Below are 27,554 nucleotides of genomic sequence, written 5' to 3' on the forward strand. Positions count from 1 at the left end.
TCTACCTATCGGTGCAAGTTTTTTTAAATTTTTTTTGCAGGATGAGTTATACTTTGTCCTGACACCATTCACATTACCATTCTTTCCTTCTTTGAGACACCCTGCTCCCGTTATCTGACTAGTCTGAGCCGGGATGGGTAACCTTGTAAACTTCCATCATGCGCCGAACTAACGATGATATATGACCATATGTGTGTTTCCGTAATAATTGCACTAACATTGGCCTAAGCCTGTAGTACTGTAGTGCGGCTGTAGGTGATTGGCTATTGATATACTCAAAACAATATAAAATGCTAAGTAGAAATAAATGGGATTAGAGATTCTCTGAATCCTCCCATACAGAGCACTGTCTCCGTTTGGTTTTCTGTGGATTGCAATCAACCTTATAACATAATAATTTGACACTCACTTGGTCAACCGTGAAGGGCCATTGCCCTCCCTCAACACCATCACATAACATTTCGTTCTCTTTTTATTGCATTTTTGGGGGGGATGGGCAGCGGCCAAAAAAAAAAAGCTTTTCTGGCCCTTTTGATTTTTCTTTTAGGCTTTTAACCTACAGTTTTCTTAATTGTATATTTGGATTGACTGAAATTTTACCTACACAATGATACCGAATATTTGTATCTACCGGTATTTATTTTCTTTTAATCTCTTGAGCCTCCTTCATACACCCCGGCCTGATATAAGACATACTACTGCATCCTATATCCTGAAGATTTTAAAGGGGTTGTCTAAGATTTCATAAAAATGGTATTTTTGTGTCTGGTATGTGACTAAACTGCAGTACCAGACACCACCTATGCACAAGAGTGGCACTATTTCTGAAGAAAAAAAAAAATGTTCTAATTTTGGGCAACCCCCAAGCTCGAAAACTTTTCAGGTATCAGTCAGGTATTGTATTAGCTTCTCCATATGAGAATCCATAAATGTCATAATGTTCTTCTTTATCAGCGGCCGGGGACAGCAGATTCCGTCATGTCCTCCGGAGAAGACCCCCTGCTGCGCCCTCGATCATGCAGCGCTCTTCTGTTCCCTAGGTAAGTCATAAAGGCCGGAGGAGCGTCCTTCTATGATGTGCGCTCCCCTGTCTTGGTCTTCAGGCTTCTTCATGATCCCCCCGATTATCTCCATCTCTCAAGTTTCTGGTCACTTTCCTGTTTTTATTTAATCTTTTCCAAAAGTTGATTTCTCAGTTGGATCCTGTAGAATGAGATGACGCAGCAGTGCGGCCATCATGGATCAAACATCCAACTTCTCAAAAGTTTTCAAAATCCTTCAGTTCTTCTCTAACGAGCTGCGTCCATAATCAGATGAAGATTGGACCCTCAAGGAGCATTGAGAACAACTTTGGTCAAGGAACCCCTCCTATGTCTTCCTCGCTGTCCAAGATGTTCGCAAAAGTCGTCAAAACCGTTTCTTTACTTAAGGGGCGATTTTTCACTTTGCACCTGTTTTTCCCTCCCCTTCTCTCAAGAACCATAACTTTTATTTTTCCGTCCACATAGTTTTAGTTTTGAAACCATTCATTTTCAATGTATTGTAAAACGGAGGAAAAAAAGTTCCAAATTCAGTGAAAAAAAAAAAAAAACGAAATGCAATTCTGCTTTAGTTTTCTGGATTTTACTTTTTCTATTCTGAGATAAAATGAATCCATTTTTGGGAAGTACATATTTTTATGTCTCTACGATTACAACAATATCAAACATGTATAGTTTTTTTTTTTATCAATTAAATGGAGAGAAAAATTTCAGAATTTTATAAAAAAAAAAAAAAAAAAAAGAAGACATTTTGATGTTTTTATTGCATTTTTATTTCTTTTTTTAGCAGGGGTGACCGAAAAATTGCAATTCTGCTCTTTTGTTCTTTTTTATTCCCATTACAGCATTTACAAGTTGAGTTAAAATGTATATATTTTTAACTCAACTGTATATATATACAGTACAGACCAAAAGTTTGGACACACCTTCTCATTTAAAGATTTTTCTGTATTTTATTGAATATGAAAATTGTACATTCACACTGAAGGCATCAAAACTATGAATTAACACATGTGGAATTATATACTTAACAAAAAAGTGTGAAACAACTGAAAATATGTCTTATATTCTAGGTTCTTCAAAGTAGCCACCTTTTGCTTTGATGACTGCTTTGCACACTCTTGGCATTCTATTGATGAGCTTCAAGAGGTAGTCACCGGAAATGGTCTTCCAACAATCTTGAAGGACTTCCCAGAGATGCTTAGCACTTGTTGGCCCTTTTGCCTTCACTCTGCGGTCCAACTCACCCCAAACCATCTCGATTGGGTTCAGGTCTGGTGACTGTGGGGGCCAGGTCATCTGGCGTAGCACCCCATCACGCCCCCTCTTGGTCAAATACCCCTTACACAGCCTGGAGGTGTGTTTGAGGTCATTGTCCTGTTGAAAAATAAATGATGGTCCAACTAAAAGCAAACCGGATGAAATAGCATGCCGCTGCAAGATGCTGTGGTAGCCATGCTGGTTCAGTATGCCTTCAATTTTGAATAAATCCCCAACAGTGTCACCAGTAAAGCCCCCCCACACCATCACACCTCCCCCTCCATGCTTCACGGTGGGAACCAGGCATGTGGAGTCCATCCGTTCACCTTTTCTGCGTCGCACAAAGACACGGTGGTTGGAACCAAAGATCTCAAATTTGGACTCATCAGACCAAAGCACAAATTTCCACTGGTCTAATGTCCATTCCTTATGTTTTTTAGCCCAAACAAGTTTCTACTGCTTGTTGCCTGTCCTTAGCAGTGGTTTCCTAGCAGCTATTTTACCTTGAAGGCCTGCTGCACAAAGTCTCCTCTTAACAGTTGTTGTAGAGATGTGTCTGCTGCTAGAACTCTGTGTGGCATTGACCTGGTATCTAATCTGAGCTGCTGTTAACCTGCGATTTCTGAGGCTGGTGACTCAGATAAACTTATCCTCAGAAGCAGAGGTGACTCTTGGTCTTCCTTTCCTGGGGCGGTCCTCATGTGAGCCAGTTTCTTTGTAGCGCTTGATTGTTTTTGCAACTGCACTTGGGGACACTTTTAAAGTTTGCCCAATTTTTCGGACTGACTGACCTTCATTTCTTAAAGTAATGATGGCCACTCGTTTTTCTTTACTTAGCTGCTTTTTTCTTGCCATAACACAAATTCTAACAGTCTATTCAGTAGGACTATCAGCTGTGTATCCACTTGACTTCTGTACAACACAACTGATGGTCCAAACCCCATTTATAAGGCAAGAAATCCCACGTATTAAACCTGACAGGGCACACCTGTGAAGTGAAAACCATTTCCGGTGACTACCTCGTGAAGCTCATCAAGAGAATGCCAAGAGTGTGCAAAGCAGTCATCAAAGCAAAAGGTGGCTACTTTGAAGAACCTAGAATATAAGACATATTTTCAGTTGTTTCACACTTTTTTGTTAAGTATATAATTCCACATGTGTTAATTCATAGTTTTGATGCCTTCAGTGTGAATGTACAATTTTCAAAGTCATGAAAGTACAGAGAAATATTTAAATGAGTAGGTGTGTCCAAACTTTTGGTCTGTACTGTATATACTGCTCAAAAAATAAAGCGAACACATAAACAACACAATGTAACTCCAAGTCAATAACACTTCTGTGAAATCTACCTGTCCAGTTATGAAGCAACACTGATTGTGAATCAATTTCTCCAGCTGTTGTGCAAATGGAACAGACAACTGGTAGAAATGATCGGCAATTAGCAAGATACCCCCTATAAAGGAGCGGTTCTGCAGGTGGGGACCACAGACCATTTCCACAGACCATTTCTCTGTTCTCATCCTTTTTGGCTGCTGTTTTGGTCACTTTTTCATTTTGCCATTGCTCTCACCCCTAGAGGTACAGTAGCATGAGGCGGTGTCTACAGTACAACCCACAGAAGTTGCTCAGGTAGTGCAGTTCATCCAGGATGGCACATCAGTGCGAGCTGTGGCAAGAAGGTTAGCTGTGTCTGTCAGCACAGTGTCCAGAGCATGGAGCAGATACCAGGAGACGTGGAGGGAGCCATAGGAGGGCAACAACCCAGCAACAGGACCGTTACCTCCTCCTTTGTGCAAGGAGGAACAGGAGGATCACTGCCAGAGCCCTGCAAAATGACCTCCAGCAGGCCACAAATGTACATGTGTCTGCACAAACGGTTAGAAACCGACTCCATGAGGGTGGTATGAGGGCCCGACGTCCACAGATGGGGGTTGTGCTCACAGCCCAATACCGTGCAGGACGCTTGGCATTTGCCACAGAGCACCAGGATTGGCAAAGTCGCCACTGGCGCCCTGTGCTCTTCACAGATGAAAGCAGGTTCACACTGAGCACATGTGACAGACATGACAGAGTCTGGAGACACCGTGGAGAGCGATCTGCTGCCTGCAACATCCTTCAGCATGACCGGTTTGGCAGTGGGTCAGTAATGGTGTGGGCTGGCATTTCTTTGGAGGGCCGCACAGCCCTCCATGTGCTCGCCAGAGGTAGCCTGACTGCCATTAGGTACCGAGATGAGATCCTCAGACCCCTTGTGAGACCATATGCTGGTGCGCTTGGCCCTGGGTTCCTCCTAATGCAGGACAATGCCAGACCTCATGTGGCTGGAGTGTGTCAGCAGTTCCTGCAAGATGAAGGCATTGAAGCTATGGACTGGCCCGTCCGTTCCCCAGACCTGAATCCGATTGAGCACATCTGGGACATCATGTCTCGCTCCATCCACCAACGTCACGTTGCACCACAGACTACAAACAGTCTAAAGACCAGGCTCAACTATATCAGATAGGTGCCCGGAACACAACGTAATCCAAATATATAAAGAAATATGGTTCCGGTACTCAAGAATAATGCAGATAGTTGCAATTTCAAACATAATTTCCTTTAATGGTTTTTCAGTGAATAATGGCCCAACGTTTCAACCCCATCGGGGTTTTCATCAGGGGCTTCAAATAAAATAATATTTACATGTGAATAAAAAGGACAAAAATGCAGGTATTAGTGCTGGTTACATACACGTTAATGTGACAAGAAAAACATCAATATATATGCAATGTGACCCCGAAGGGTATATCATAGTAAATGTAATATAGAGGAGACTGCAAAGGGAAAAAATTGCAAGCGTCCAAAAAAGTAATAGACATATTGGAAAAAGTTCTATAGTCTTCATTATGGATCAGTAATATCATATAATAAGTTCTGTAGTCTTCATTAAGGACCAATAATATCAACTCATAGAATACATGTAACAGAGACTAACTAGTTGGATCAGCCTGTAGTGTGTTTTTCCACTTTAATTTTGGGGGTGACTCCAAATCCAGGCCTCCATTGGTTAATAAATGTGATTTCCATTGATGATTTTTGTGTGATTTTGTTGTCAGCACATTCAACTTTGTACAGAACAAAGTATTCAATGAGAAGATTTCATTCATTCAGATCTAGGATGTGTTATTTCAGGGTTCCCTTTATTTTTTTGAGCAGTGTATATATATGTTTTAATATCTTTAAAAACTTTTGTTTTTTATTTTATTTTTTAGTCCCTTTAGGGGACTTGAACCTGCAATCGTTCGATCACTTATACTGTATACTGCAATATCACAGTATTGCAATATATAGTGCATATCTCAGTCTCTTATAGAGCTAAACCTGTAGCTGAGCTTTACCGGAGGACCAAGATGGCAGTGACAGGGGCTTTCTGCAGACCCCCAGGCTGACAGAGTAACTCATCGGGTTGATAGTAGCCAGTAGACGTGAGCACCAGCATGTGTTCTATAAAAATGCCGCTTAAGGTCTTGTCCTATCCCCTATCCTGCATTACATAACCCATAGATAACTCATTGATATGAATGGGCACTGTGTAATGCTTCGCTTACCCTGCGGGGGAGCTGTTGGTAATTTAAACACTTACTGCCAGGTTTTTTTCTCAGATTTCAACTGAAAGGAACTGAGCAAGCTACGGGAATGGAGACGATACCAGAGGAATATGGAGAGGTGGGAAACCTGGTGGAGCCTGAGAGAGAAGAAGAAGAAGAACATGGCATCGAGGAGCCAGTGTCCGGCAGAAGAGGTAGCATGACTTATATGGGGTCAGTCAGGATTCCGCTTTCTTCAGGCAGCTTAGATTGAAAGGAATTGTCCAGGACTATGGCATCAATGAGAAATCCATAAGATAGGTCATCAATATAAGATCAGTGGCGGTCTGACACCCGGCACCCCCAGCGATAAGCTCTGTGAGGGTCCCGTGACGGCTTGGAACAAATAGTGCATGGACCCTGCACACCACAGCGCCATACACTATGCAGTGGTCATTCTTAGGTACTGCAGCTCAGCTCCCATTCACTTCAATAGGAACTCAGCTGCTGAACCAGAGAAGGGCCACTACACGAAATTAACAGAAGTGCTAGATCACGGATGTGTTGGGCACCTGTGGTGCCCCCCACAAATGCTATTTACTTTAATGGGGTTCTTCTGATTTCCGTTTTGGTATCCAGCATGGCAGCTTTCAGGGCGACATAACACAGCTTCTAAATATGGTGTAAAGTAAAAAATAAGGGATTTTTTTTCCTGTAAACGGTTCCTTGTGACTTTTGGCGCCAAAAGTCACAAAAATTGCAAAATATGCAAATAGAATGAGTTAGGTGCAAAGAAAAAGGAGCAAAATGCACAAAATTAGACAAAAAAAGTGCAAAACCGATGACGAATTGGAGCCATGGTTTTAGGTTTTGGAGGGAAATCCTTTTTAAAGCTATTACTTTTTGGTTTGGAGCGTTTTTTTTACAGCCTGGTACTTTCTTTTTCTTGCTACCTTGATTTTTAAGGGCATATTCTATTTAAATGTAATGCCGCCTCACCCTGTCTGTTAATGTATGGCTATAATACGTATGGACCTCAGTGTGTAAGTTGTATGTATCCTGTACACAGATAACTCCCCAGGTAAACGTTTACTGAACCGACAGTGCATTGTGCCTGCCAAAGTCACCGGCATCAGCCTGAGCGAAGACCTGGAGACAATCCCAAAGCCAAAAACTGCTCCAGAAAGGTGAGAGGGAAAAAAGGAAAACACCGACATCAGCTGCCATAACATACTGCCACCAGTATAGCACCATATGTTCACAAGTCACTCGTGTAGAATTGCACCATCCCTGGGGCATGTGACACCCAGATCAGCACATGTCTGGTACTATTCTAGTTATATTCTTGTACATAGGGACAGTATTATAGTAGTTATATTCTTGTACATAGGAGCAGTATTATAGTAGTTATATTCTTGTACATAGGGGCAGTATTATAGTAGTTATATTCTTGTACATAGGAGCAGTATTATAGTAGTTATATTCTTGTACATAGGTGCAGTATTATAGTAGTTATATTCTTGTACATAGGGGCAGTATTATAGTAGTTATATTCTTGTACATAGGGGCAGTATTATAGTAGTTATATTCTTGTACATAGGAGCAGTATTATAGTAGTTATATTCTTCTAAATAGGGAGCAGTTTTATAGCAGTTATATTCCTGTACATAGGGGCAGTATTTTAGTAGTTATATTCTTGTATATAGGAAGCAGTATTATAGTAGTTATATTCATGTACATAGGAACAGTATTATAGTAGTTATATTCTTGTACATAGGTGCAGTATTATAGTAGTTATATTCTTGTACATAGGAGCAGTATTATAGTAGTTATATTCTTGTACATAGGAGCAGTATTATAGTAGTTATATTCTTGTATATAGCAGCAGTATTATAGTAGTTATACTCTTGTACATAGGGAGCAGTAGTATAGTAGTAATATTCTTGTACATAGGAACAGTATTATAGTAGTTATATTCTTGTACATAGGGGCAGTATTATAGTAGTTATATTCTTGTACATAGGAGCAGTATTATAGTAGTTATATTCTTGTACATAGGGGCAGTACTATAGTAGTTATATTCTTGTACATAGGAGCAGTATTATAGTAGTTATATTCTTCTAAATAGGGAGCAGTTTTATAGCAGTTATATTCCTGTACATAGGAGCAGTATTATAGTAGTTATATTCTTGTACATAGGAAGCAGTATTATAGTAGTTATATTCTTGTACATAGGAACAGTATTATAGTAGTTATATTCTTGTACATAGGGGCAGTATTATAGTAGTTATATTCTTGTACATAGGAGCAGTATTATAGTAGTTATATTCTTGTACATAGGGGCAGTATTATAGTAGTTATATTCTTGTACATAGGGGCAGTATTATAGTAGTTATATTCTTGTACATAAGGGCAGTATTATAGTAGTTATATTCTTGTACATAGGAGCAGTATTATAGTAGTTATATTCTTCTAAATAGGGAGCAGTTTTATAGCAGTTATATTCCTGTACATAGGGGCAGTATTATAGTAGTTATATTCTTGTACATAGGAAGCAGTATTATAGTAGTTATATTCTTGTACATAGGAACAGTATTATAGTAGTTATATTCTTGTACATAGGGGCAGTATTATAGTAGTTATATTCTTGTACATAGGAGCAGTATTATAGTAGTTATATTCTTGTACATAGGAGCAGTATTATAGTAGTTATATTCTTGTATATAGCGGCAGTATTATAGTAGTTATACTCTTGTACATAGGGAGCAGTATTATAGTAGTAATATTCTTGTACATAGGAACAGTATTATAGTAGTTATATTCTTGTACATAGGGGCAGTATTATAGTAGTTATATTCTTGTACATAGGAGCAGTATTATAGTAGTTATATTCTTGTACATAGGAGCAGTATTATAGTAGTTATATTCTTTTACATAGGAGCAGTGTTATAGTAGTTATATTCTTGTACATAGCGGCAGTATTATAGTAGTTATATTCTTGTACATAGAGGGCAGTATTATAGTAGTTATATTCTTGTACATAGGGGCAGTATTATAGTAGTTATATTCTTGGACGTAGAAGCAGTATTATAGTAGTTATATTCTTGTACATAGGGGCAGTATTATAGTAGTTATATTCTTTTACATAGGAGCAGTGTTATAGTAGTTATATTCTTGTACATAGCGGCAGTATTATAGTAGTTATATTCTTGTACATAGAGGGCAGTATTATGGTAGTTATATTCTACTACATAGGGGGCAGTATTATAGTAGTTATATTCTTGTACATAGGGGACAGTATTATAGTAGTTATATTCTTGTACATAGGAGCAGTGTTATCATAGTTATATTCTTGTACATAGGGGCAGTATTATAGTAGTTATATTCTTGTACATAGGAACAGTATTATAGTAGTTATATTCTTTTACATAGGAGCAGTATTATAGTAGTTATATTCTTGTACATAGGGGCAGTATTATAGTAGTTATATTCTTTTATATAGGAGCAGTGTTATAGTAGTTATATTCTTTTACATAGGAGCAGTGTTATAGTAGTTATATTCTTGTACATAGGGGCAGCATTATAGTAGTTATATTCTTTTACATAGGGGCAGTATTATAGTAGTTATATTCTTGTACATAGGGGCAGTATTATAGAAGTTATATTCTTGGACGTAGAAGCAGTGTTATAGTAGTTATATTCTTGTACATAGGGGCAGTATTATAGTAGTTATATTCTTTTACATAGGAGCAGTATTATAGTAGTTATATTCCTGTACATAGGGGGCAGTATTATAGTAGTTATATTCCTGTACATAGGGGGCAGTATTATAGTAGTTATATTCCTGTACATAAGGGGCAGTATTATAGTAGTTATATTCCTGTACATAGGGGGCAGTATTATAGTAGTTATATTCCTGTACATAGGGGGCAGTATTATAGTAGTTATATTCTTGTACATAGGGGGCAGTATTATAGTAGTTATATTCTTGTACATAGGGGCAGTATTATAGTAGTTATATTCCTGTACATAGGAGCAGTATTATAGTAGTTATATTCTTGGACGTAGAAGCAGTATTATAGTAGTTATATTCTTGTACATAGGGGCAGTATTATAGTAGTTATATTCTTTTACATAGGAGCAGTGTTATAGTAGTTATATTCTTGTACATAGCGGCAGTATTATAGTAGTTATATTCTTGTACATAGAGGGCAGTATTATGGTAGTTATATTCTACTACATAGGGGGCAGTATTATAGTAGTTATATTCTTGTACATAGGGGACAGTATTATAGTAGTTATATTCTTGTACATAGGAGCAGTACTATAGTAGTTATATTCCTTTACATAGGAGCAGTATTATAGTAGTTATATTCTTGTACATAGGGGCAGTATTATAGTAGTTATATTCTTGTACATAGGAACAGTATTATAGTAGTTATATTCTTTTACATAGGAGCAGTATTATAGTAGTTATATTCTTGTACATAGGGGCAGTATTATAGTAGTTATATTCTTTTATATAGGAGCAGTGTTATAGTAGTTATATTCTTTTACATAGGAGCAGTGTTATAGTAGTTATATTCTTGTACATAGGGGCAGCATTATAGTAGTTATATTCTTTTACATAGGGGCAGTATTATAGTAGTTATATTCTTGTACATAGGGGCAGTATTATAGAAGTTATATTCTTGGACGTAGAAGCAGTGTTATAGTAGTTATATTCTTGTACATAGGGGCAGTATTATAGTAGTTATATTCTTTTACATAGGAGCAGTATTATAGTAGTTATATTCCTGTACATAGGGGGCAGTATTATAGTTGTTATATTCTTGTACATAGGGGGCAGTATTATAGTAGTTATATTCTTGTACATAGGGGGCAGTATTATAGTAGTTATATTCCTGTACATAAGGGGCAGTATTATAGTAGTTATATTCCTGTACATAGGGGACAGTATTATAGTAGTTATATTCTTGTACATAGGGGCAGTATTATAGTAGTTATATTCTTGTACATAGGGGCAGTATTATAGTGGTTATATTCTTGTCCATAGGAGAGGATAGACGTGTGCTTGAGAGCTCTCAGCAGGGCGGAGGCATGGCTTCTGACCCAGGTGGAGGGGAGGGGAGCTGGGCTGATGATCCAGGGAAAGCCCCTGGTCTGGAGTCCGGCCTGCAGCATGCACCTGATGGTAATGGAAAGCTGGAGATGGTGGCTGGTGAGTCTTCTAAACCTGCTTGTTATGTTGGAGGATTAAATGCTAAAGTTACAAGGCAAAGTATATTTAAGCTGGAATTGCATATCAGCAAACTAAAAGAAGAAATTAAGAAAGAGACTGATCCTAAGGTAAAGCTGATGAAGTGTGAGTGTCTGGATGATTGCAGCCGAGAGCTGCTGATCAGGAAAGAAAAACTGGAGAAAGGTTTAAACTCTGTGCCCAGAAAGGAGACTTGGGCTAAAGAGAAAAAAAAAGAATCCAGAGCCCAGACTGTGAGCAGAAAACGCTTTATTGGGAATAAGGTCATTAAATATAAAACTGTGTACAGCATTGTGGAGCAAGGAAGCCCAGTGAGAAGTGCAGCGCTGATATCAGGGGCACAATGTGAGGGGTCCGAGACACCAGAAAGTGCTGCAGAGGAAAGTGTGTCAGCAAACGAGGGGTTAACTGCGGTGACCTCTCTATGCAGCAATGAAGTGAGCTCAGCTGCTGAGAGTGAGAAAGAAAGTGCACCCTGTACTGATACTGTGAGTGAGACCCCGCTCACTGGTGCTAGTGAATGTCTGTCTACAGCAGATAATACAAATATTATAATGGACTCTGAACCCTCCATGTCAGTGAATGGAGATAATACTGTGCAGCAATCAGTGGTGATGGACTCTATGTCATGTATGTCAGCGGATGGAGACCACACTGCAGTGGTAATGGACTCTGAACCCTCCATGTCAGTGAATGGAGATAATACTGTGCAGCAATCAGTGGTGATGGACTCTATGTCATGTATGTCAGCGGATGGAGACCACAGTGCAGTGGTAATGGACTCTGAACCCTCCATGTCAGTGAATAGAGACAATACTGTGCAACCATCAGTAGTAGATCTGGGTGTTGTTGCAGCACAGTCAGGTGTCAGTAATCATGGAGCTAGGGAGAGCTCCAGCACTAATCCTCCAGCAGCGGTGGAGATCTCCAGCACTGATCCACCTGCGGCTGGTGAAAGCTCCGGCACTGACCCATCTGCGGCTGGTGAAAGCTCCGGCACTGACCCATCTGCTGACCATCAGTTCAGGAGACTGTTCTCTAATGTCACCAGACCAGTGAACCCCCCGCCTCAGAGGAGAAATGCAGTCAGGATAAAATACACAGAACCAGAGGAGAACATCCCATCCAGAATTTACATTGGGAAAGTTCTGCTAAAAGACTTCATGAAGTTCAATGCGTCTGAGGTCTACGCTCTGATCCATATCCCATCCAGCAGGATCTATGACATCAGCTTTAAGCTCCAGTGCGATCTGGATTTGTTCTGGAACATCTATAATGACACCAGAGAAGATGAGATCTGGGATCACCTCCATTGTATCCAGCTGTCTAAGCCGCAGGAGATAACGTCCACTGTCCTGTTCCAGTCTGAGGTGGTGGCGGTGGCGGATCTGCAGCACTGGCTGAACCGGCAGTGCATAGTGAGAAGTCTTCCTGACAAGATCTATGATGAGGAGCAGATATGGAATGGAGGATATACACTGAAAATCCAGCTGATACAAGAGAGCGGTGTGACCAGACATCTGCCGCACTCCTTCTACCTGGGCTCAGAGAGGGGGATCTGCTACTACCCTGGTCAGCCACGTCTGTGCCATAGATGTGGGGGCCGGCATCTCGCCATAAACTGCTCTCGTATCACATGCTCATTATGTGGACAGTCAGGTCATACAAAGGACAAATGCACAGGACCCGTCATCTGTAATCTGTGCTCAGAACCAGGGCATACGTTCCGGGATTGCCGGCATGCAGAACACAATAAATATAATGGCCAGACCTCCTCAGAAGTTATTCAGGAAGATGTCACCAGAGGTTCTGATGTCCCAGAAGCTGGTATGGATGAGGAGAGAAGTCACAGTATAAGTGAACCTGCTCCAGAGTCTGAGGTACTAACGGATGCTGCACTACTAGGACCACCAGCCACTGAAGAACCACCTAAAGGCCCACCAGCCACTAAAGAAAGACCTAAACCGCCATCAGCCAATATAATAAGACCTAAGCTTCGATCAGCCACTAAAGTAGGGCCTAAAATGCCAGTTGTTAAAGAGAGGCCTAAGGTGTCCAGAAAGCCTGTCACCAATCCATCCAAACATCAGCCCAGTACATCTGTGGAAGCAGTTAGTCCGCCTGCACTGTCCAGTGTGGATGAGGAAGGCTTTGTGACCGTAAAAAGAAAAAATGCATCTGTGGATCCCACCAGAAAAGTCACAACAGTACAGAAAACCTCTGAGCCTCCAGTGCTGGCGATAAGTCCTGGACGTTACAATGTGCTGGGAGAAGACCAAGATGAAGAGTCACAAATGGAGCAAAGTCCTTCATGCGTCCTCGAAAACGTCTCTGATGAGGGGGATCCTGACCCTCCCGTGTCCACAAAGAGATGGGGCACTACAGGTGACAGCAGTGGAAGGAGGAAGATGACCAAAAAGTCTAAGTGATCAGGATGCGGCTGAGAATAAACTCCATTAATGTGAACAGTGTGAGGACTGTGAGCCGGCGGCAGGCGATTTACCAGCGTTTGTCTGACGAGAGATCTGACGTCTTCTTCTTGCAGGAGACGTATTTGAAGAGCAATGCTCATGTGTATGCAGCCAAGAGAGACTGGAGACTTGGGCCGTCATACTGGTCCTTCGGTCTGGAGAGAAATGACGGTGTGGGGGTCCTCTTTAATACCATGAATGTCCAGGTGGACAGAGTCCTGGAGATCTGTCCGGGTCGCTGTCTGATGCTGGACTTTACATTGGACTCCATCCATTATAGAGCGATAAACATTTATGCTCCGCAGACCAGGAAAGAGCGGAGGGAACTATTTGACCACATGAAACCATATTGCTTTACATCTAAAGTATTTATATTGTGTGGGGACTTTAATAATGTGTCCTGTAATGTGGACAGATCCAGCAGTCATAAGCAACTAAGATATGATGAGACGTTCCTTAATAATATAGTCCAGCAGGCCCACCTAGTAGACCCCTATGGGTCTCATCATACCAGTAAGACGTACACTTACCATAAGGGTGGTAATGCCAGTAGGATAGACCGGGTGTATATAAAGAGGGAGGTGAGATGCTCTCAGTACAGGATCAGCCCCCTGGAGTATTCGGACCATTGTATGGTGAGTGTGACGCTGGATCTGGCCCAAGCTGTGGTCTGTGGAAAGAGGTACTGGAAGGTGAACAGCTCTGTGGTCCAAGATCCTCGGTTCACAGAGGCCTTCACCACATTCTATAATGAACGTAGGACCACCCAGTGTATGTGTGATGACACAGCTGAGTGGTGGGAGATCATGAAGAGTGACATCAAGCAGTTTATAATACGAGCAGCCAGGAGACGTAGTAATATGGATTATATGAGATACACAGCCCTGAGACTGCACCTCAGCCGGCTATACAGCAGGATGAATGGTGGTGAGGAGGTGGACGGACGGAGCGTCAGCCATATAAAGCAGCGGATGAGGGAGCTGCAGTACGATCGCCTCAAGTCTCTCAAGGCGGAGGGACAGTTTGATAGTTGGGGCGTCCATAACCCAGATCCCTTTATTGCCTGTAAGAACAGGGTTAGTAAGAAGCTGATCACTGGCTTGTTAGATGAGAATGGGGTGGAGCAGTCAGAGCCGGAGAAAGTCCACAGGATCATTGGGGATTATTATAGAGATCTGTATAAAGGGGCTCATATTAATAAGGATGACATTAAAGCTTATCTGAAGGGGGTGTCCCTACCAACGTTAGACCTGGTGCAGGCAGATAGTATGGCCGATCCCATAACTGAGGATGAGGTGAAGAGGAGCATTGACTCCTTAAAGGCCAACAAGAGCCCAGGACTGGACGGCCTGACCAGCGAGTTTTACAAAGAGTTCAGGGACTTGTTGGCTCCGGACCTGGTGCAGGTCTATAATGATTGCCTCTCTGCAGGGAAGCTCCTACAGTCCCAGTATAGATCTGTTCTGGTTCTCTTAGCAAAGAAGGGAAATCTAAAAGATGTAAAGAACTGGCGTCCACTGTCTTTGCTAAACACTGACTATAAAATCCTGGCCAAGATCTTGTATTATCGGCTGAGTGAGGTGGCGGGTGAGCTGATCATCGCCAACGAGACGTGTGGTGTGAAGGGTCGGACGATAGAGGACTCATTGCTGCTGGTGAGAGAAGCTGTGACGTACATTAAGCAGCACAATGTGGGGGCGTATATTGTGGGCTTAGACCAGTGTAAAGCCTTTGATAGAGTCCATCATGACTACCTGTACCAGGTGTTGTTACACTATTGTCTCCCGGTGCGGTTTGTTCTGTGGCTGCAGGTTGTGTATAAGGAAGCTGTAAGCCTGCCGCTGATTAATGGTCACTTGGCTGAGCCCTTCAGGATCATGTCAGGGGTGAGGCAGGGCTGTCCTCTCAGCCCATTGTTGTATGTCTTTAGTCTGGATCCTTTCCTCAGAAAAGTGCAGGATCATAGAGGTTTCACAGGGCTGAGGTGTTGCCTGCAGAGTACAGTGGAGGATGTAAAGTTCTGCGCCTATGCGGATGACGTGTCGGTGGTGGTGTCTTCTAGAGAAGACTGTACGGCTCTACAGCAGGAGATGACAGCCTTCTCCAATGTGTCTAACTCCTCTGTGAACATGGAGAAGAGCGAGGCGTTGTGGTTGGGGGGTGACAGTGATGTCTTCTCTGTGCCCTTCAGAACAGTTCAGGGTCAGATAAAGATTTTGGGAGTAGTGTTTGGAGCTGTAGATGATGGGAAGGTGAACTGGGAGGAGAAGCTGGTGGTGTGTGAGCAGAAGGTGCAGAGCTGGAGACACTGGAAGCTGACGTATCTGGAGAAGGTCCGCCTGCTGAAGACCTTCCTGCTCCCGCTCTTCCTCTATATCAGTGTGGTGTTCCCTGTGCCCGATGCGTTACTCCCCAGACTTACCAATGTCTTCTTTCACTTCTTGTGGGGTAACAGAGTGAATGTGGTCAGGAGAAACATTGTCTATCTCCCCCATAAGGAGGGTGGTCTCTCCATGCCCTGTCCTGAGCTCTTCTTTAATCTCATGTTTCTTATGAAGAATTTCTCTTTTTGTAAGAATTCAGAGAAGACGCCATGGTCTTGTTTGTTTAAGAGCCAGATCCAGCAGTTTGTGTCCGTGTGGTCGGTAGGGGACCCCATCAAGAGAATCTCAGGCCGACTAAAGAATAATGTTTCTTGGTATGGTGTCCATGTAATAAGTAAGGTTATTAGATGGAGGATCCTGTATGAGGACGTCAGGCAGCTCAGTAGGAAGGAGTTGTATAAGAACGTGCTGTCATCTCACTTTAGTGTCCATGTTCAATTGAGGGGCGCCCCAAGTCTAGATGTAAAACAGGCTGCAAAAAACGTACTAGATCCCAGAATTCCCACTCATATGAGAGATGTGGTGTGGCTGGGGCTCCATGGTAAGATGTACGTCAGAGATAACCTAAAGTGCAGGAATGTATCAGACAGATCCTGTCCTAGAGAAGAGTGTCCCCATATACAGGAGACTATGGAGCATCTGCTTCTAGAGTGTCCCTTCAGTATGCAGGTATGGGAGTGTGTGTCCTTGTCCCTAAAGTGACCGCACCTGGTGGGACAGTCGTATGGTCAGCTGCTGTACGGAGACTTCCAGCCTGAGCTCAGAGCGTATAACCGAAGCTCACTATATGTAATAAATGTGGTGACCATCTATCATCTGTGGTGTGCACGGTGCTGCCTGCTCATCAATAAGGAGGTCCTGTCCTGTGATAGTGTCAGGTATAAGATCCTGGAAAGTCTCAAGTCAGTGTATAAGAAGGACATGAAGATTAACTCCGGTAATGTGAACTGGAGGAACATTCATGTAGCTGGATTTATCAATGTTATCTAATATTATTGTGTAAGTGATGTAACAACACAGTATTTATTTTCTTTAATATTTATTATTTTGTGATTTTAATGTAATTATTCTGTAATATTTGGTTGTCAGTTTTAAATAAAAAGATCATTATAGTAGTTATATTCCTGTACATAAGGGGCAGTATTATAGTAGTTATATTCCTGTACATAGGGGGCAGTATTATAGTAGTTATATTCTTGTACATAGGGGGCAGTATTATAGTAGTTATATTCTTGTACATAGGAGCAGTATTATAGTAGTTATATTCTTGTACATAGGGGCAGTATTATAGTAGTTATATTCTTGTACATAGGAGCAGTATTATAGTAGTTATATTCTTTTACATAGGAGCAGTATTATAATAGTTATATTCTTGTACATAGGGGGCAGTATTATAATAGTTATATTCTTGTACATAGGGGGCAGTATTATAGTAGTTATATTCTTGTACATAGGAGCAGTATTATAGTAGTTATATTCTTGTACATAGGGGCAGTATTATAGTAGTTATATTCTTGTACATAGGAGCAGTATTATAGTAGTTATATTCTTTTACATAGGAGCAGTATTATAATAGTTATATTCTTGTACATAGGAGCAGAATTATAGTAGTTATATTTTTGCACATAGGGGGCAGTATTATAGTAGTTATATTCTTGTACATCGGGGCAGTATTATAGTAGTTATATTCTTGTACATAGGAGCAGTATTATAGTAGTTATATTCTTGTACATAGGAGCAGTATTATAGTAGTTATATACTTGTACATAGGGACAGTATTATAGTAGTTATATTCTTGTACATAGGAGCAGTTTTATAGTAGTTATATTCTTGTACATAGTGGGCAGTATTATAGTAGTTATATTCTTGTACATAGGACCAGTATTATAGTAGTTATATTCTTGTACATAGGGGACAGTATTATAGTAGTTATATTCTTGTTCATAGGGGCAGTATTATAGTAGTTATATTCTTGTATATAGGAACAGTATTATAGTAGTTATATTCTTGTACATAAGGGGCAGTATTATAGTAGTTTATATTCTCGTACATAGGGGCAGTATTATAGTAGTTATATTCTTGTACATAGGGAGCAGTATTATAGCAGTTATATTCTTGTACATAGGGGACAGTATTATAGTAGTTATCTTCTTGTACATAGGAGCAGTATTATAGTAGTTTTATTCTTATACATAGGGGCAGTATTATAGTAGTTATATTATTGTACATAGGGGCAGTATTATAGTAGTTATATTCTACTACATAGGGGGCAGTATTATAGTAATTATATTCTTGTACATAGGGGACAGTATTATAGTAGATATATTCTCGTACATAGGGGCAGTATTATAGTAGTTATATTCTTGTACATAGGGGCAGTATTATAGTAGTTATATTCTTGTTCATAGGGGCAGTATTATAGTTGTTATATTCTTGTACATAGGAGCAGTATTATAGTAGTTATATTCTTGTACATAGGGGGCAGTATTATAGTAGTTATATTCTTGTACATTGGAGCAGTATTATAGTAGTTATATACTTGTACATAGGAGCAGTATTATAGTAGTTATATTCTTGTACATAGGAGCAGTATTATAGTAGTTATATTCTTGTACATAGGGGCACTATTATAGTGGTTATATTCTTGTACATAGAGGGCAGTATTATAGTAGTTATATTCTTGCACATAGGGGCAGTATTATAGTAGTTATATTCTTGTACATGGAGGGCAGTATTATGGTAGTTATATTCTTGTACATAGGAGCAGTATTATAGTAGTTATATTCTACTACATGGTGGGCAGTATTATAGTAGTTATATTCTTGTACATAGGGGGCAGTATTATAGTAGTTATATTCTTGTACATAGGAGCAGTATTATAGTAGTTATATTCTACTACATAGTGGGCAGTATTATAGTAGTTATATTCTTGTACATAGGAGCAGAATTATAGTAGTTATATTCTACTACATAGTGGGCAGTATTATAGTAGTTATATTCTTGTACATAGGAGCAGTATTATAGTAGTTATATTCTTGTACATAGTGGGCAGTATTATAGTAGTTATATTCTTGTACACAGGGGGCAGTATTATAGTAGTTATATTCTTGTACATAGGAGCAGTATTATAGTAGTTATATTCTTGTACATAGTGGGCAGTATTATAGTAGTTATATTCTTGTACATAGGAGCAGAATTATAGTAGTTATATTCTACTACATAGTGGGCAGTATTATAGTAGTTATATTCTTGTACATAGGAGCAGAATTATAGTAGTTATATTCTTGTACATAGTGGGCAGTATTATAGTAGTTATATTCTTGTACATAGGAGCAGTATTATAGTAGTTATATTCTTGTACATAGTGGGCAGTATTATAGTAGTTATATTCTTGTACATAGGAGCAGAATTATAGTAGTTATATTCTACTACATAGTGGGCAGTATTATAGTAGTTATATTCTTGTACATAGGAGCAGAATTATAGTAGTTATATTCTTGTACATAGGGGGCAGTATTATAGTAGTTATATTCTTGTACATAGGAGCAGTATTATAGTAGTTATATTCTTGTACATAGGGGGCAGTATTATAGTAGTTATATTCTTGTACATATGGCAGTATTATAGTAGTTATATTCTTGTACATAGGGGCCGTATTATAGTAGTTATATTCTTGTACATAGGGGCAGTATTATAGTAGTTATATTCTTGTACATAGGGGCAGTATTATAGTTGTTATATTCTTGTACATAGGGGGCAGTATTATAGTAGTTATATTCTTGTACATAGGAGCAGTATTATAGTAGTTATATTATAGTAGTGTCCCCTTATGAGTGTATACCGTGTACGCAGGGCTGTCGGGTCTTGTGTCCCGGGTGTCTCTCTCCTCGGTGAGGGGAAGCTTTGCTGTGTTTGGTGTTTCCTCCGTATTATGAGCAGCTTCCTCTCCTCTTTCTTGTGATGTTCATAAATAGTTCATCGCACTGACAAAATGTTTCATTGGAGGAAGTGAGTTTTATTCTAAAGTATCAGATGCCGGTCAGATGTTGAAAGGTGTATTGTGAGCTGGCAGCAGGGGAGCGGGAGGACTGATGTATCGGGGGTCACGGATCAGTGGCGTAAATGGACACTGGGTTCAGGTTGAATACAATCCGATCTCCATCCAGAGAGCTCTCAGTAGCTTTGTGATGTGCAGCTGCTCGTATTAATGCAATATTTAGTAAAAAAAACCTAAGATCCACAGGATCATTATTTTTGTTGTATTAGCAGATCTTCTGGTTTATTGGACGGCCATATGAAATTAGATAAAATGAATAGTGGTCGTCTTCCCGTTGATTATTTCCTGACATATTACATCCATGTATATGGGATGCAGGTGTATGGAGCGGGCTCAGGAGCTGAGCCTGCAGCGTACCTGGCAGATGCCGGATGTCTTATACAACTGGTATCTGCTTGGAACAACAGTCAGCTAAAGATCCAGTTCCCTGAGAGACTGAAAGAAAAGGAAAAAGTAAAAAAAAAAAAAATAATTTTTTTTTAAAATATTTAAAAAAGACATAAAAATTCGAATCACCACTGTTTTTCTTGATTTAAAAAGAAATAAATAAAAAAAGGTCAGAAATCAAGTATGGCGGAGTATCCATTTCAAAATTGTAGTTTGATTCAAAGAATAAAATATATATATGTACACCAAAATAGTGACAGAAAAAAAGCAAATAAAAATCCAAAAATATTTGCAAACAGGTACATTGACGGAAAAATGAAAAAGTGATGCGAGGCGACAGAAAAATATTTTTTTTTTACTTAAAACATAAAGTTCAAAAACATGAAAAAATAATAAAAAAAAACCCACAATATATAACATGTACATGTAAAACATTACCAGAATTGTAGGATCATTTACAGAAGATAACGTATTATTTTCATTCCACCATTTATGGCATAAAATAAAGGCGCACAAATGTGGCAGAGCTGTGTTTTATTTTACCCAATTACCCCTTTCATAAAAAATATTAAAAGTTGACCAATAGATTATATCTTCTCTAAAATAGTGGCAATGAAAACTGCAATTATTCCTGCAAAATATAAAAAATTAAAAATAAAATAACAAGCAAGTGAGAAAGAAGGAAACATTATCTGGAACAGAAGGGGGCATCGCGCGGGATAATGGCGGCTCTCATGTCACAGATCCACCGCACCTCATTACACAAGTGACTTATACATGTCAGTATATTGTTTAGATCGGGATCATCAACTTCTATGAATATTCCCAGAGCGACTACTGAAGTCAATCAGACCAATGTGCTACATGTGAGGACATCCACTACATGTCTGGACCACTGTCGTGCAGGACAGGTAAGACTACTGGAAATAAGTGTATTCTGGTGGATGGTGAGGAGTGAATGACAGTCAGAACCCGCAGGTAAGATCATACATAAGCAAACAAACCCATGGCGGAGATAATAAAATGCCCCTCTGTATTATCTCTGGTGGTCTAGAGTTGGTTTAAGTCTGAATTGGTGTAAGTGTTAGCAATCATATGTATTATCCCAGGGAGTCTAGGGGGTGATAAAATGTTAGTGGTAGTATGTATTATCCCTGAGGGTCTAGAATAGGGTAAGGGTTAATAATGATATGTATTATCCCAGGGAGTCTAGGGGCGATAAACTGTTAGTGGTAGTATGTACACTGCTCAAAAAAATAAAGGGAACACTGAAATAACCCATCCTAGATCTGAATGAATGAAATCTTCTCATTGAATACTTTGTTCTGTACAAAGTTGAATGTGCTGACAACAAAATCACACAAAAATCATCAATGGAAATCACATTTATTAACCAATGGAGGCCTGGATTTGGAGTCACCCCCAAAATTAAAGTGGAAAAACACACTACAGGCTGATCCAACTTTGATGTAATGTCCTTAAAACAAGTCAAAATGAGTCTCAGTATTGTGTGTGGCCTCCACGTGCCTGTATGACCTCCCTACAACGCCTGGGCATGCTCCTGATGAGGCTGAGTATTGTGTGTGGCCTCCACGTGCCTGTATGACCTCCCTACAACGCCTGGGCATGCTCCTGATGAGGCTGAGTATTGTGTGTGGCCTCCACGTGCCTGTATGACCTCCCTACAACGCCTGGGCATGCTCCTGATGAGGTTGCGGATGGTCTCCTGTGGGATCTCCTCCCAGACCTGGACTAAAGCAGCCGCCAACTCCTGGACAGTCTGTGGTGCAATGTGACGTTGGTGGATGGAGCGAGACATGATGTCCCAGATGTGCTCAATCGGATTCAGGTCTGGGGAACGGGCGGGCCAGTCCATAGCTTCAATGCCTTCATCTTGCAGGAACTGCTGACACACTCCAGCCACATGAGGTCTGGCATTGTCCTGCATTAGGAGGAACCCAGGGCCAACCGCACCAGCATATGGTCTCACAAGGGGTCTGAGGATGTCATCTCAGTACCTAATGGCAGTCAGGCTACCTCTGGCGAGCACATGGAGGGCTGTGCGGCTCCATGGCATCTCCAGACTCTGTCACATCTGCTCAGTGTGAACCTGCTTTCATCCGTGAAGAGCACAGGGTGTCAGTGGCGACTTTGCCAATCCTGGTGTTCTGTGGCGAATGCCAAGCGTCCTGCACGGTGTTGGGCTGTGAGCACAACCCCCATCTGTGGACGTCGGGCCCTCATACCACCCTCATGGAGTCGGTTTCTAACGGTTTGTTCAGAGACATGCACATTTGTGGCCTGCTGGAGGTCATTTTGCAGGGCTCTGGCAGTGCTCCTCCTGTTCCTCCTTGCACAAAGGCGGAGGTAACGGTCCTGCTGCTGGGTTGTTGCCCTCCTACAGCCCCCTCCACATCTCCTGGTGTACTGGCCTGTCTTCTGGTAGCGCCTTCAGCCTCTGGACACTACGCTGACAGACACAGCAAACCTTCTTGCCATAGCTCGCATTGATGTGCCATCCTGGATGAGCTGCACTACCTGAGCAACTTCTGTGGGTTGTAGAGTCCGTCTCATGCTACCACGAGTGTGAAAGCACAACCAGCATTCAAAAGTGACCAAAACATCAGCCAGAAAGCATTGGTACTGAGATGTGGTCTGTGGTCCCCACCTGCAGAACCACTCCTTTATTGAGGGTGTCTTGATAATTGCCATTAATTTCCATCTATTGTCTATTCCATTTGCACAACAGCATGTGAAATTGATTGTCAATCAGTGTTGCTTCCTAAGTGGACAGTTTGATTTCACAGAAGTTTGATTTACTTGGAGTCATATTCTGTTGTTTAAGTGTTCCCTTTATTTTTTGAGCAGTGTCTTATCCCTGGGGGTCTAGAGTAGAATAAGGGTTAGTAATTATATATATATCATCCAATGGAATCTGTGGGGGATAAAATGTTATCAGTAATATGTATTATCCCTGGTGGTCTACAGTAGCCTAAGGGTTAGTAATGATACAGTGAATTAAATAAGTATAATTTTAAGGGTAGGTTAATTCTAACATTGAGAGAGAGAATATTCCCCCCCAAAAATCAAGAACATCACATTGTATAAATTAGTTACATTTATTTGCATTTTGCAGTGAGAAATAAGTATTTGATCCCCTACAAACCATTATGAGTTCTGGCTCCTACAGACCAGTTTGACGCTCCTAATCAACTCGCTCACTGCATTAAAGACAGTGGTCTTACATAATCACCTATATAAAAGACTCCTGTCCACAGACTCACTTAATCAGACTAACCTCTACAACATGGGCAAGACCAAAGAGCTTTCTAAGGATGTCAGGGACATGATCATAGACCTGCACAAAGCTGGAATGGGCTACAAAACCATAAGTAAGACGCTGGGTGAGAAGGAGACAACTGTTGGAGCAATAGTGAGAAAATGGAAGAAATACAAAATGACTGTCAATCGACATCAATCTGGGGCACCATACAAAATCTCACCTCGCGGGGTATCCTTGTCATGAGGAAAGTGAGAGATCAGCCTAAAACTACACGGGGGGAACTTGTTAATGATCTCAAGGCAGCTGGGACCACAGTCACCAAGAAAACCATTGGTAACACATTACGCCTTAAAGTGCCCGTAAGGTCCCTCTGCTCAAGAAGGCACATGTGCAGGCTCATCTGAAGTTGGCCAATGAACACCTGGATGATTCTGTGAGTTATTGGGAGAAGGTGCTGTGGTCAGATGAGACTAAAATAGAGCTCTTTGGCATTAACTCAACTCGCCATCTTTGGAGGAAGAGAAAAGCTGCCTATGACGCAAAGAACACCGTCCCCACTGTCAAGCATGGAGGTGGAAACATTATGTTTTGGGGGGGTTTCTCTGCTAAGGGCACAGGACTACTTCACTGCATCAATGGGAGAATGGATGGAGCCATGTACCGTAAAATCCTGAGTGACAACCTCCTTCCCTCTGCCAGGACATTAAAAATGGGTCATGGCTGGGTCTTCAAGCAAGACAATGACCCAAAACATACAGCCAAGGCAACAAAGGAGTGGCTCAAAAAGAAGCACAGTAAGGTCATGGAGTGGCCTAGCCAGTCTCCAGACCTTAATCCCATAGAAAACTTATGGAGGGAGTTGAAGCTCTAAGTTGCCAAGCGACAGCCTGAAATCTTAATGATTTAGAGATGATCTGCAAAGAGGAGTGGACCAAAACTCCTCCTGACATGTGCACAATCCTCATCATCAACTACAAAAAACGTCTGACTGCTGTGCTTGCCAAGAAGGGTTTTGCCACCAAGTATTAAGTGTTGTTTGCCAGAGGGATCAAATACTTATTTCTCACTGCAAAATGCAAAAAAAATTATCTAATATATACAATGTGATTTTCTTGATTTTTTGGGGGATATTCTATCTCTCAATGTTAAAATTAACCTACCCTTAAAATTATAGACTGATCATGTCTTTGTCAGTGGGCAAACTTACAAAAACAACAAGGGATCAAATAATTATTTCCTTCACTGTATGTATTCTCCCACGGAGTCTAGGGGGGATAAAATGTTAGCGGTAGTATGTCTTATCCCTGGGGGTCTAGAGCGGGGAAAGGCTTAGTAATAATATGTATTACACCTAGTTGTCTTCAGTAGATTTTAGGGTAATAATAGTATCCCGGTGAGCCTAGGGTGGTTTAACAGTTAGTAATATCATCTAACATCCCTTGGTCTACAGTTGTGGCCAAAAGTTTGGTTTTCACACATTTTGCTTCTTCAGTGTTTTTAGATCTTTTACTCGGATGTTTCTATGGTCGCTGAAATACAATTAACAACATTTCAGAAGTTTGTAAACTTTTATTGACAAATGCAACAGGTTTATATAAAGCCTCAATATTCCCAGTGTTGCCCCTTATTTCTCCAGACTCCTGCCCTTCTACCCAGCGGCTGGATGTCGGCTTCTAGCCAAATCCTGAATGATGACCCTTTCTTATCAGTGCCTGCTGCCGCTCCTGGGCAAGCTCTGCACCGGTGTTACACTAATTCTGGAGCTGAATCCTCTTTAGGAGACGGTCCTGACACTTGCTGGACTTTCTTTGGTGCCCTGAAGCCTTCTTCACCCCCTAACAGATATGGCCATCATGAGCATGTAGCATTCCCAAAACCATCGCCAATGCTTTCTGTGTTTCTCTATAGGAACTCTGCTACCTGTGCCTGCAGCGCGCCCAGAAGAACATCCCTGTGTATTATACAGAAGAGAGGAAGCAGCGGGAGAGGGAAGAAGAGCGGGTACTGCAGCACTACCAGCACATGAGGGACCAGGAGGCCATACTGCGGGCCAAGGTAACGTCCGTAATATGTATATACGATACAGGACATATACATCTACCGTCAGCTCCCCTGGAGGGAAAACCAGGAAGGAAGAAATAACTTAATGTAGCTAATGGAATAAAATTGTCCTTAACATACAGAATAGTGAGTGCAGCTCTGGGGTATAATACAGGATGTTACTCAGGATCAGTAATGTAATGTATGTACACAGTGACTGTACCAGCAGAATAGTAAGTGCAGCTCTGGAGTATAATACAGGATGTAACTCAGGATCAGTAATGTAATGTATGTATACAGTGACTGCACCAGCAGAATAGTGAGTGCAGCTCTGGAGTATAATACAGGAGGTAACTCAGGATCAGTCATGTAATGTATGTACAAAGTGACTGCACCAGCAGAATAGTGAGTGCAGCTCTGGGGTATAATACAGGATGTAACTCAGGATCAGTACAGGATCAGTAATGTAATGTATGTACACAGTGACTGCACCAGCAGAATAGTGAGTGCTGCTCTGGAGTATAATACAGGATGTAACTCAGGATCAGTACAGGATCAGTAATGTAATGTATGTACACAGTGACTGCACCAGCAGAATAGTGAGTGCAGCTCTGGAGTATAATACAGGATGTAACTCAGGATCAGTACAGGATCAGTAATGTAATGTATGTACACAGTGACTCCACCAGCAGAATAGTGAGTGCAGCTCTGGAGTATAATACAGGATGTAACTCAGGATCAGTGCAGGATCAGTAATGTAATGTATGTACACAGTGACTCCACCAGCAGAATAGTGAGTGCAGCTCTGGAGTATAATACAGGATGTAACTCAGGATCAGTACAGGATCAGTAATGTAATGTATGTACACAGTGACTGCACCAGCAGAATAGTGAGTGCAGCTCTGGAGTATAATACAGGATGTAACTCAGGATCAGTGCAGGATCAGTAATGTAATGTATGTACACAGTGACTCCACCAGCAGAATAGTGAGTGCAGCTCTGGAGTATAATACAGGATGTAACTCAGGATCAGTAATGTAATGTATGTACACAGTGACTGCACCAGCAGAATAGTGAGTGCAGCTCTGGAGTATAATACAGGATGAAACTCAAGGTAAGTAATGTAATAAATGTAAGAATTAGTTTAACTTTGTGTATATTAATTCTGCTAATAAACTGTGTTTCTCTTACCTTTTTATTAGGCACAAGTTCAGGTGAATCGAGAACAGAGAGAGAAAGATGCAGCGTACAACAGAGGCGTAGCAGAGGCCATCAGGAATGGGCAGAATGCTCGGAGCACTGAGTTTTATGTAAGAGCTTTAATAAATGTGAAGTCATCTGTAAATGGGCTGTCCAGGCTTGTGATATTAATGATCTAGTGATTAGGAGCGGAGCTGTAGACCTTGTAACGTCAGCTGCTTTGGGAGCAGGGCTGTGCTGTTCCCACTCTGTTCATTGTTTTCTTCCAGTCACCGGCGGAGCTGCAGGCCGCTGATCACTTGTGCTGCCGGGTTTCACATTGTGAATATTTCGCTCTGCGCAGTGTTGGGCGCTTTAACAATTGAACATTTTGTAAACATTTGCATAAAAATATAAGATTACGGACTAACTGAAGTAGCGTCTGAGAGATGTGTTATGCAGCTTTCACGCCAAAATCCACATTAAAAAGAAAAGCAATCAGTTTCAACAAGCTTCACATGACATTCAAGAAGCTCCTATAGTGCATGTCGCGATTCCCCTGTGTAAATCACATTTTTTATGTGGCTTTTAACACGGTTTTTGATGGTCAAAAACATAAAATCATGC

The 27,554-nt window shown here is 40.9% G+C and overlaps 1 protein-coding gene across 1 annotated transcript in view; it reads left to right on the plus strand.

Moving 5' to 3' along the window:
- CCDC81 (coiled-coil domain containing 81) overlaps positions 1-27,554 on the plus strand; it is a 67,829-nt gene that overhangs the window by 32,199 nt on the left and 8,076 nt on the right. The window contains exons 6-11 of the mRNA XM_073662030.1: positions 955-1,040; positions 5,942-6,081; positions 6,936-7,053; positions 21,222-21,336; positions 25,617-25,763; positions 26,951-27,058. Of these exons, the coding sequence (XP_073518131.1) occupies positions 955-1,040; positions 5,942-6,081; positions 6,936-7,053; positions 21,222-21,336; positions 25,617-25,763; positions 26,951-27,058 (714 nt within the window). The remainder of the gene's footprint in view (positions 1-954; positions 1,041-5,941; positions 6,082-6,935; positions 7,054-21,221; positions 21,337-25,616; positions 25,764-26,950; positions 27,059-27,554) is intronic.

This window comes from Phyllobates terribilis, unplaced genomic scaffold (genome assembly GCF_046119375.1).
Source record: "Phyllobates terribilis strain yellow unplaced genomic scaffold, ASM4611937v1 Scaffold_2__4_contigs__length_985480577, whole genome shotgun sequence".
In the NCBI taxonomy this organism is placed as follows: domain Eukaryota; kingdom Metazoa; phylum Chordata; class Amphibia; order Anura; family Dendrobatidae; genus Phyllobates; species Phyllobates terribilis.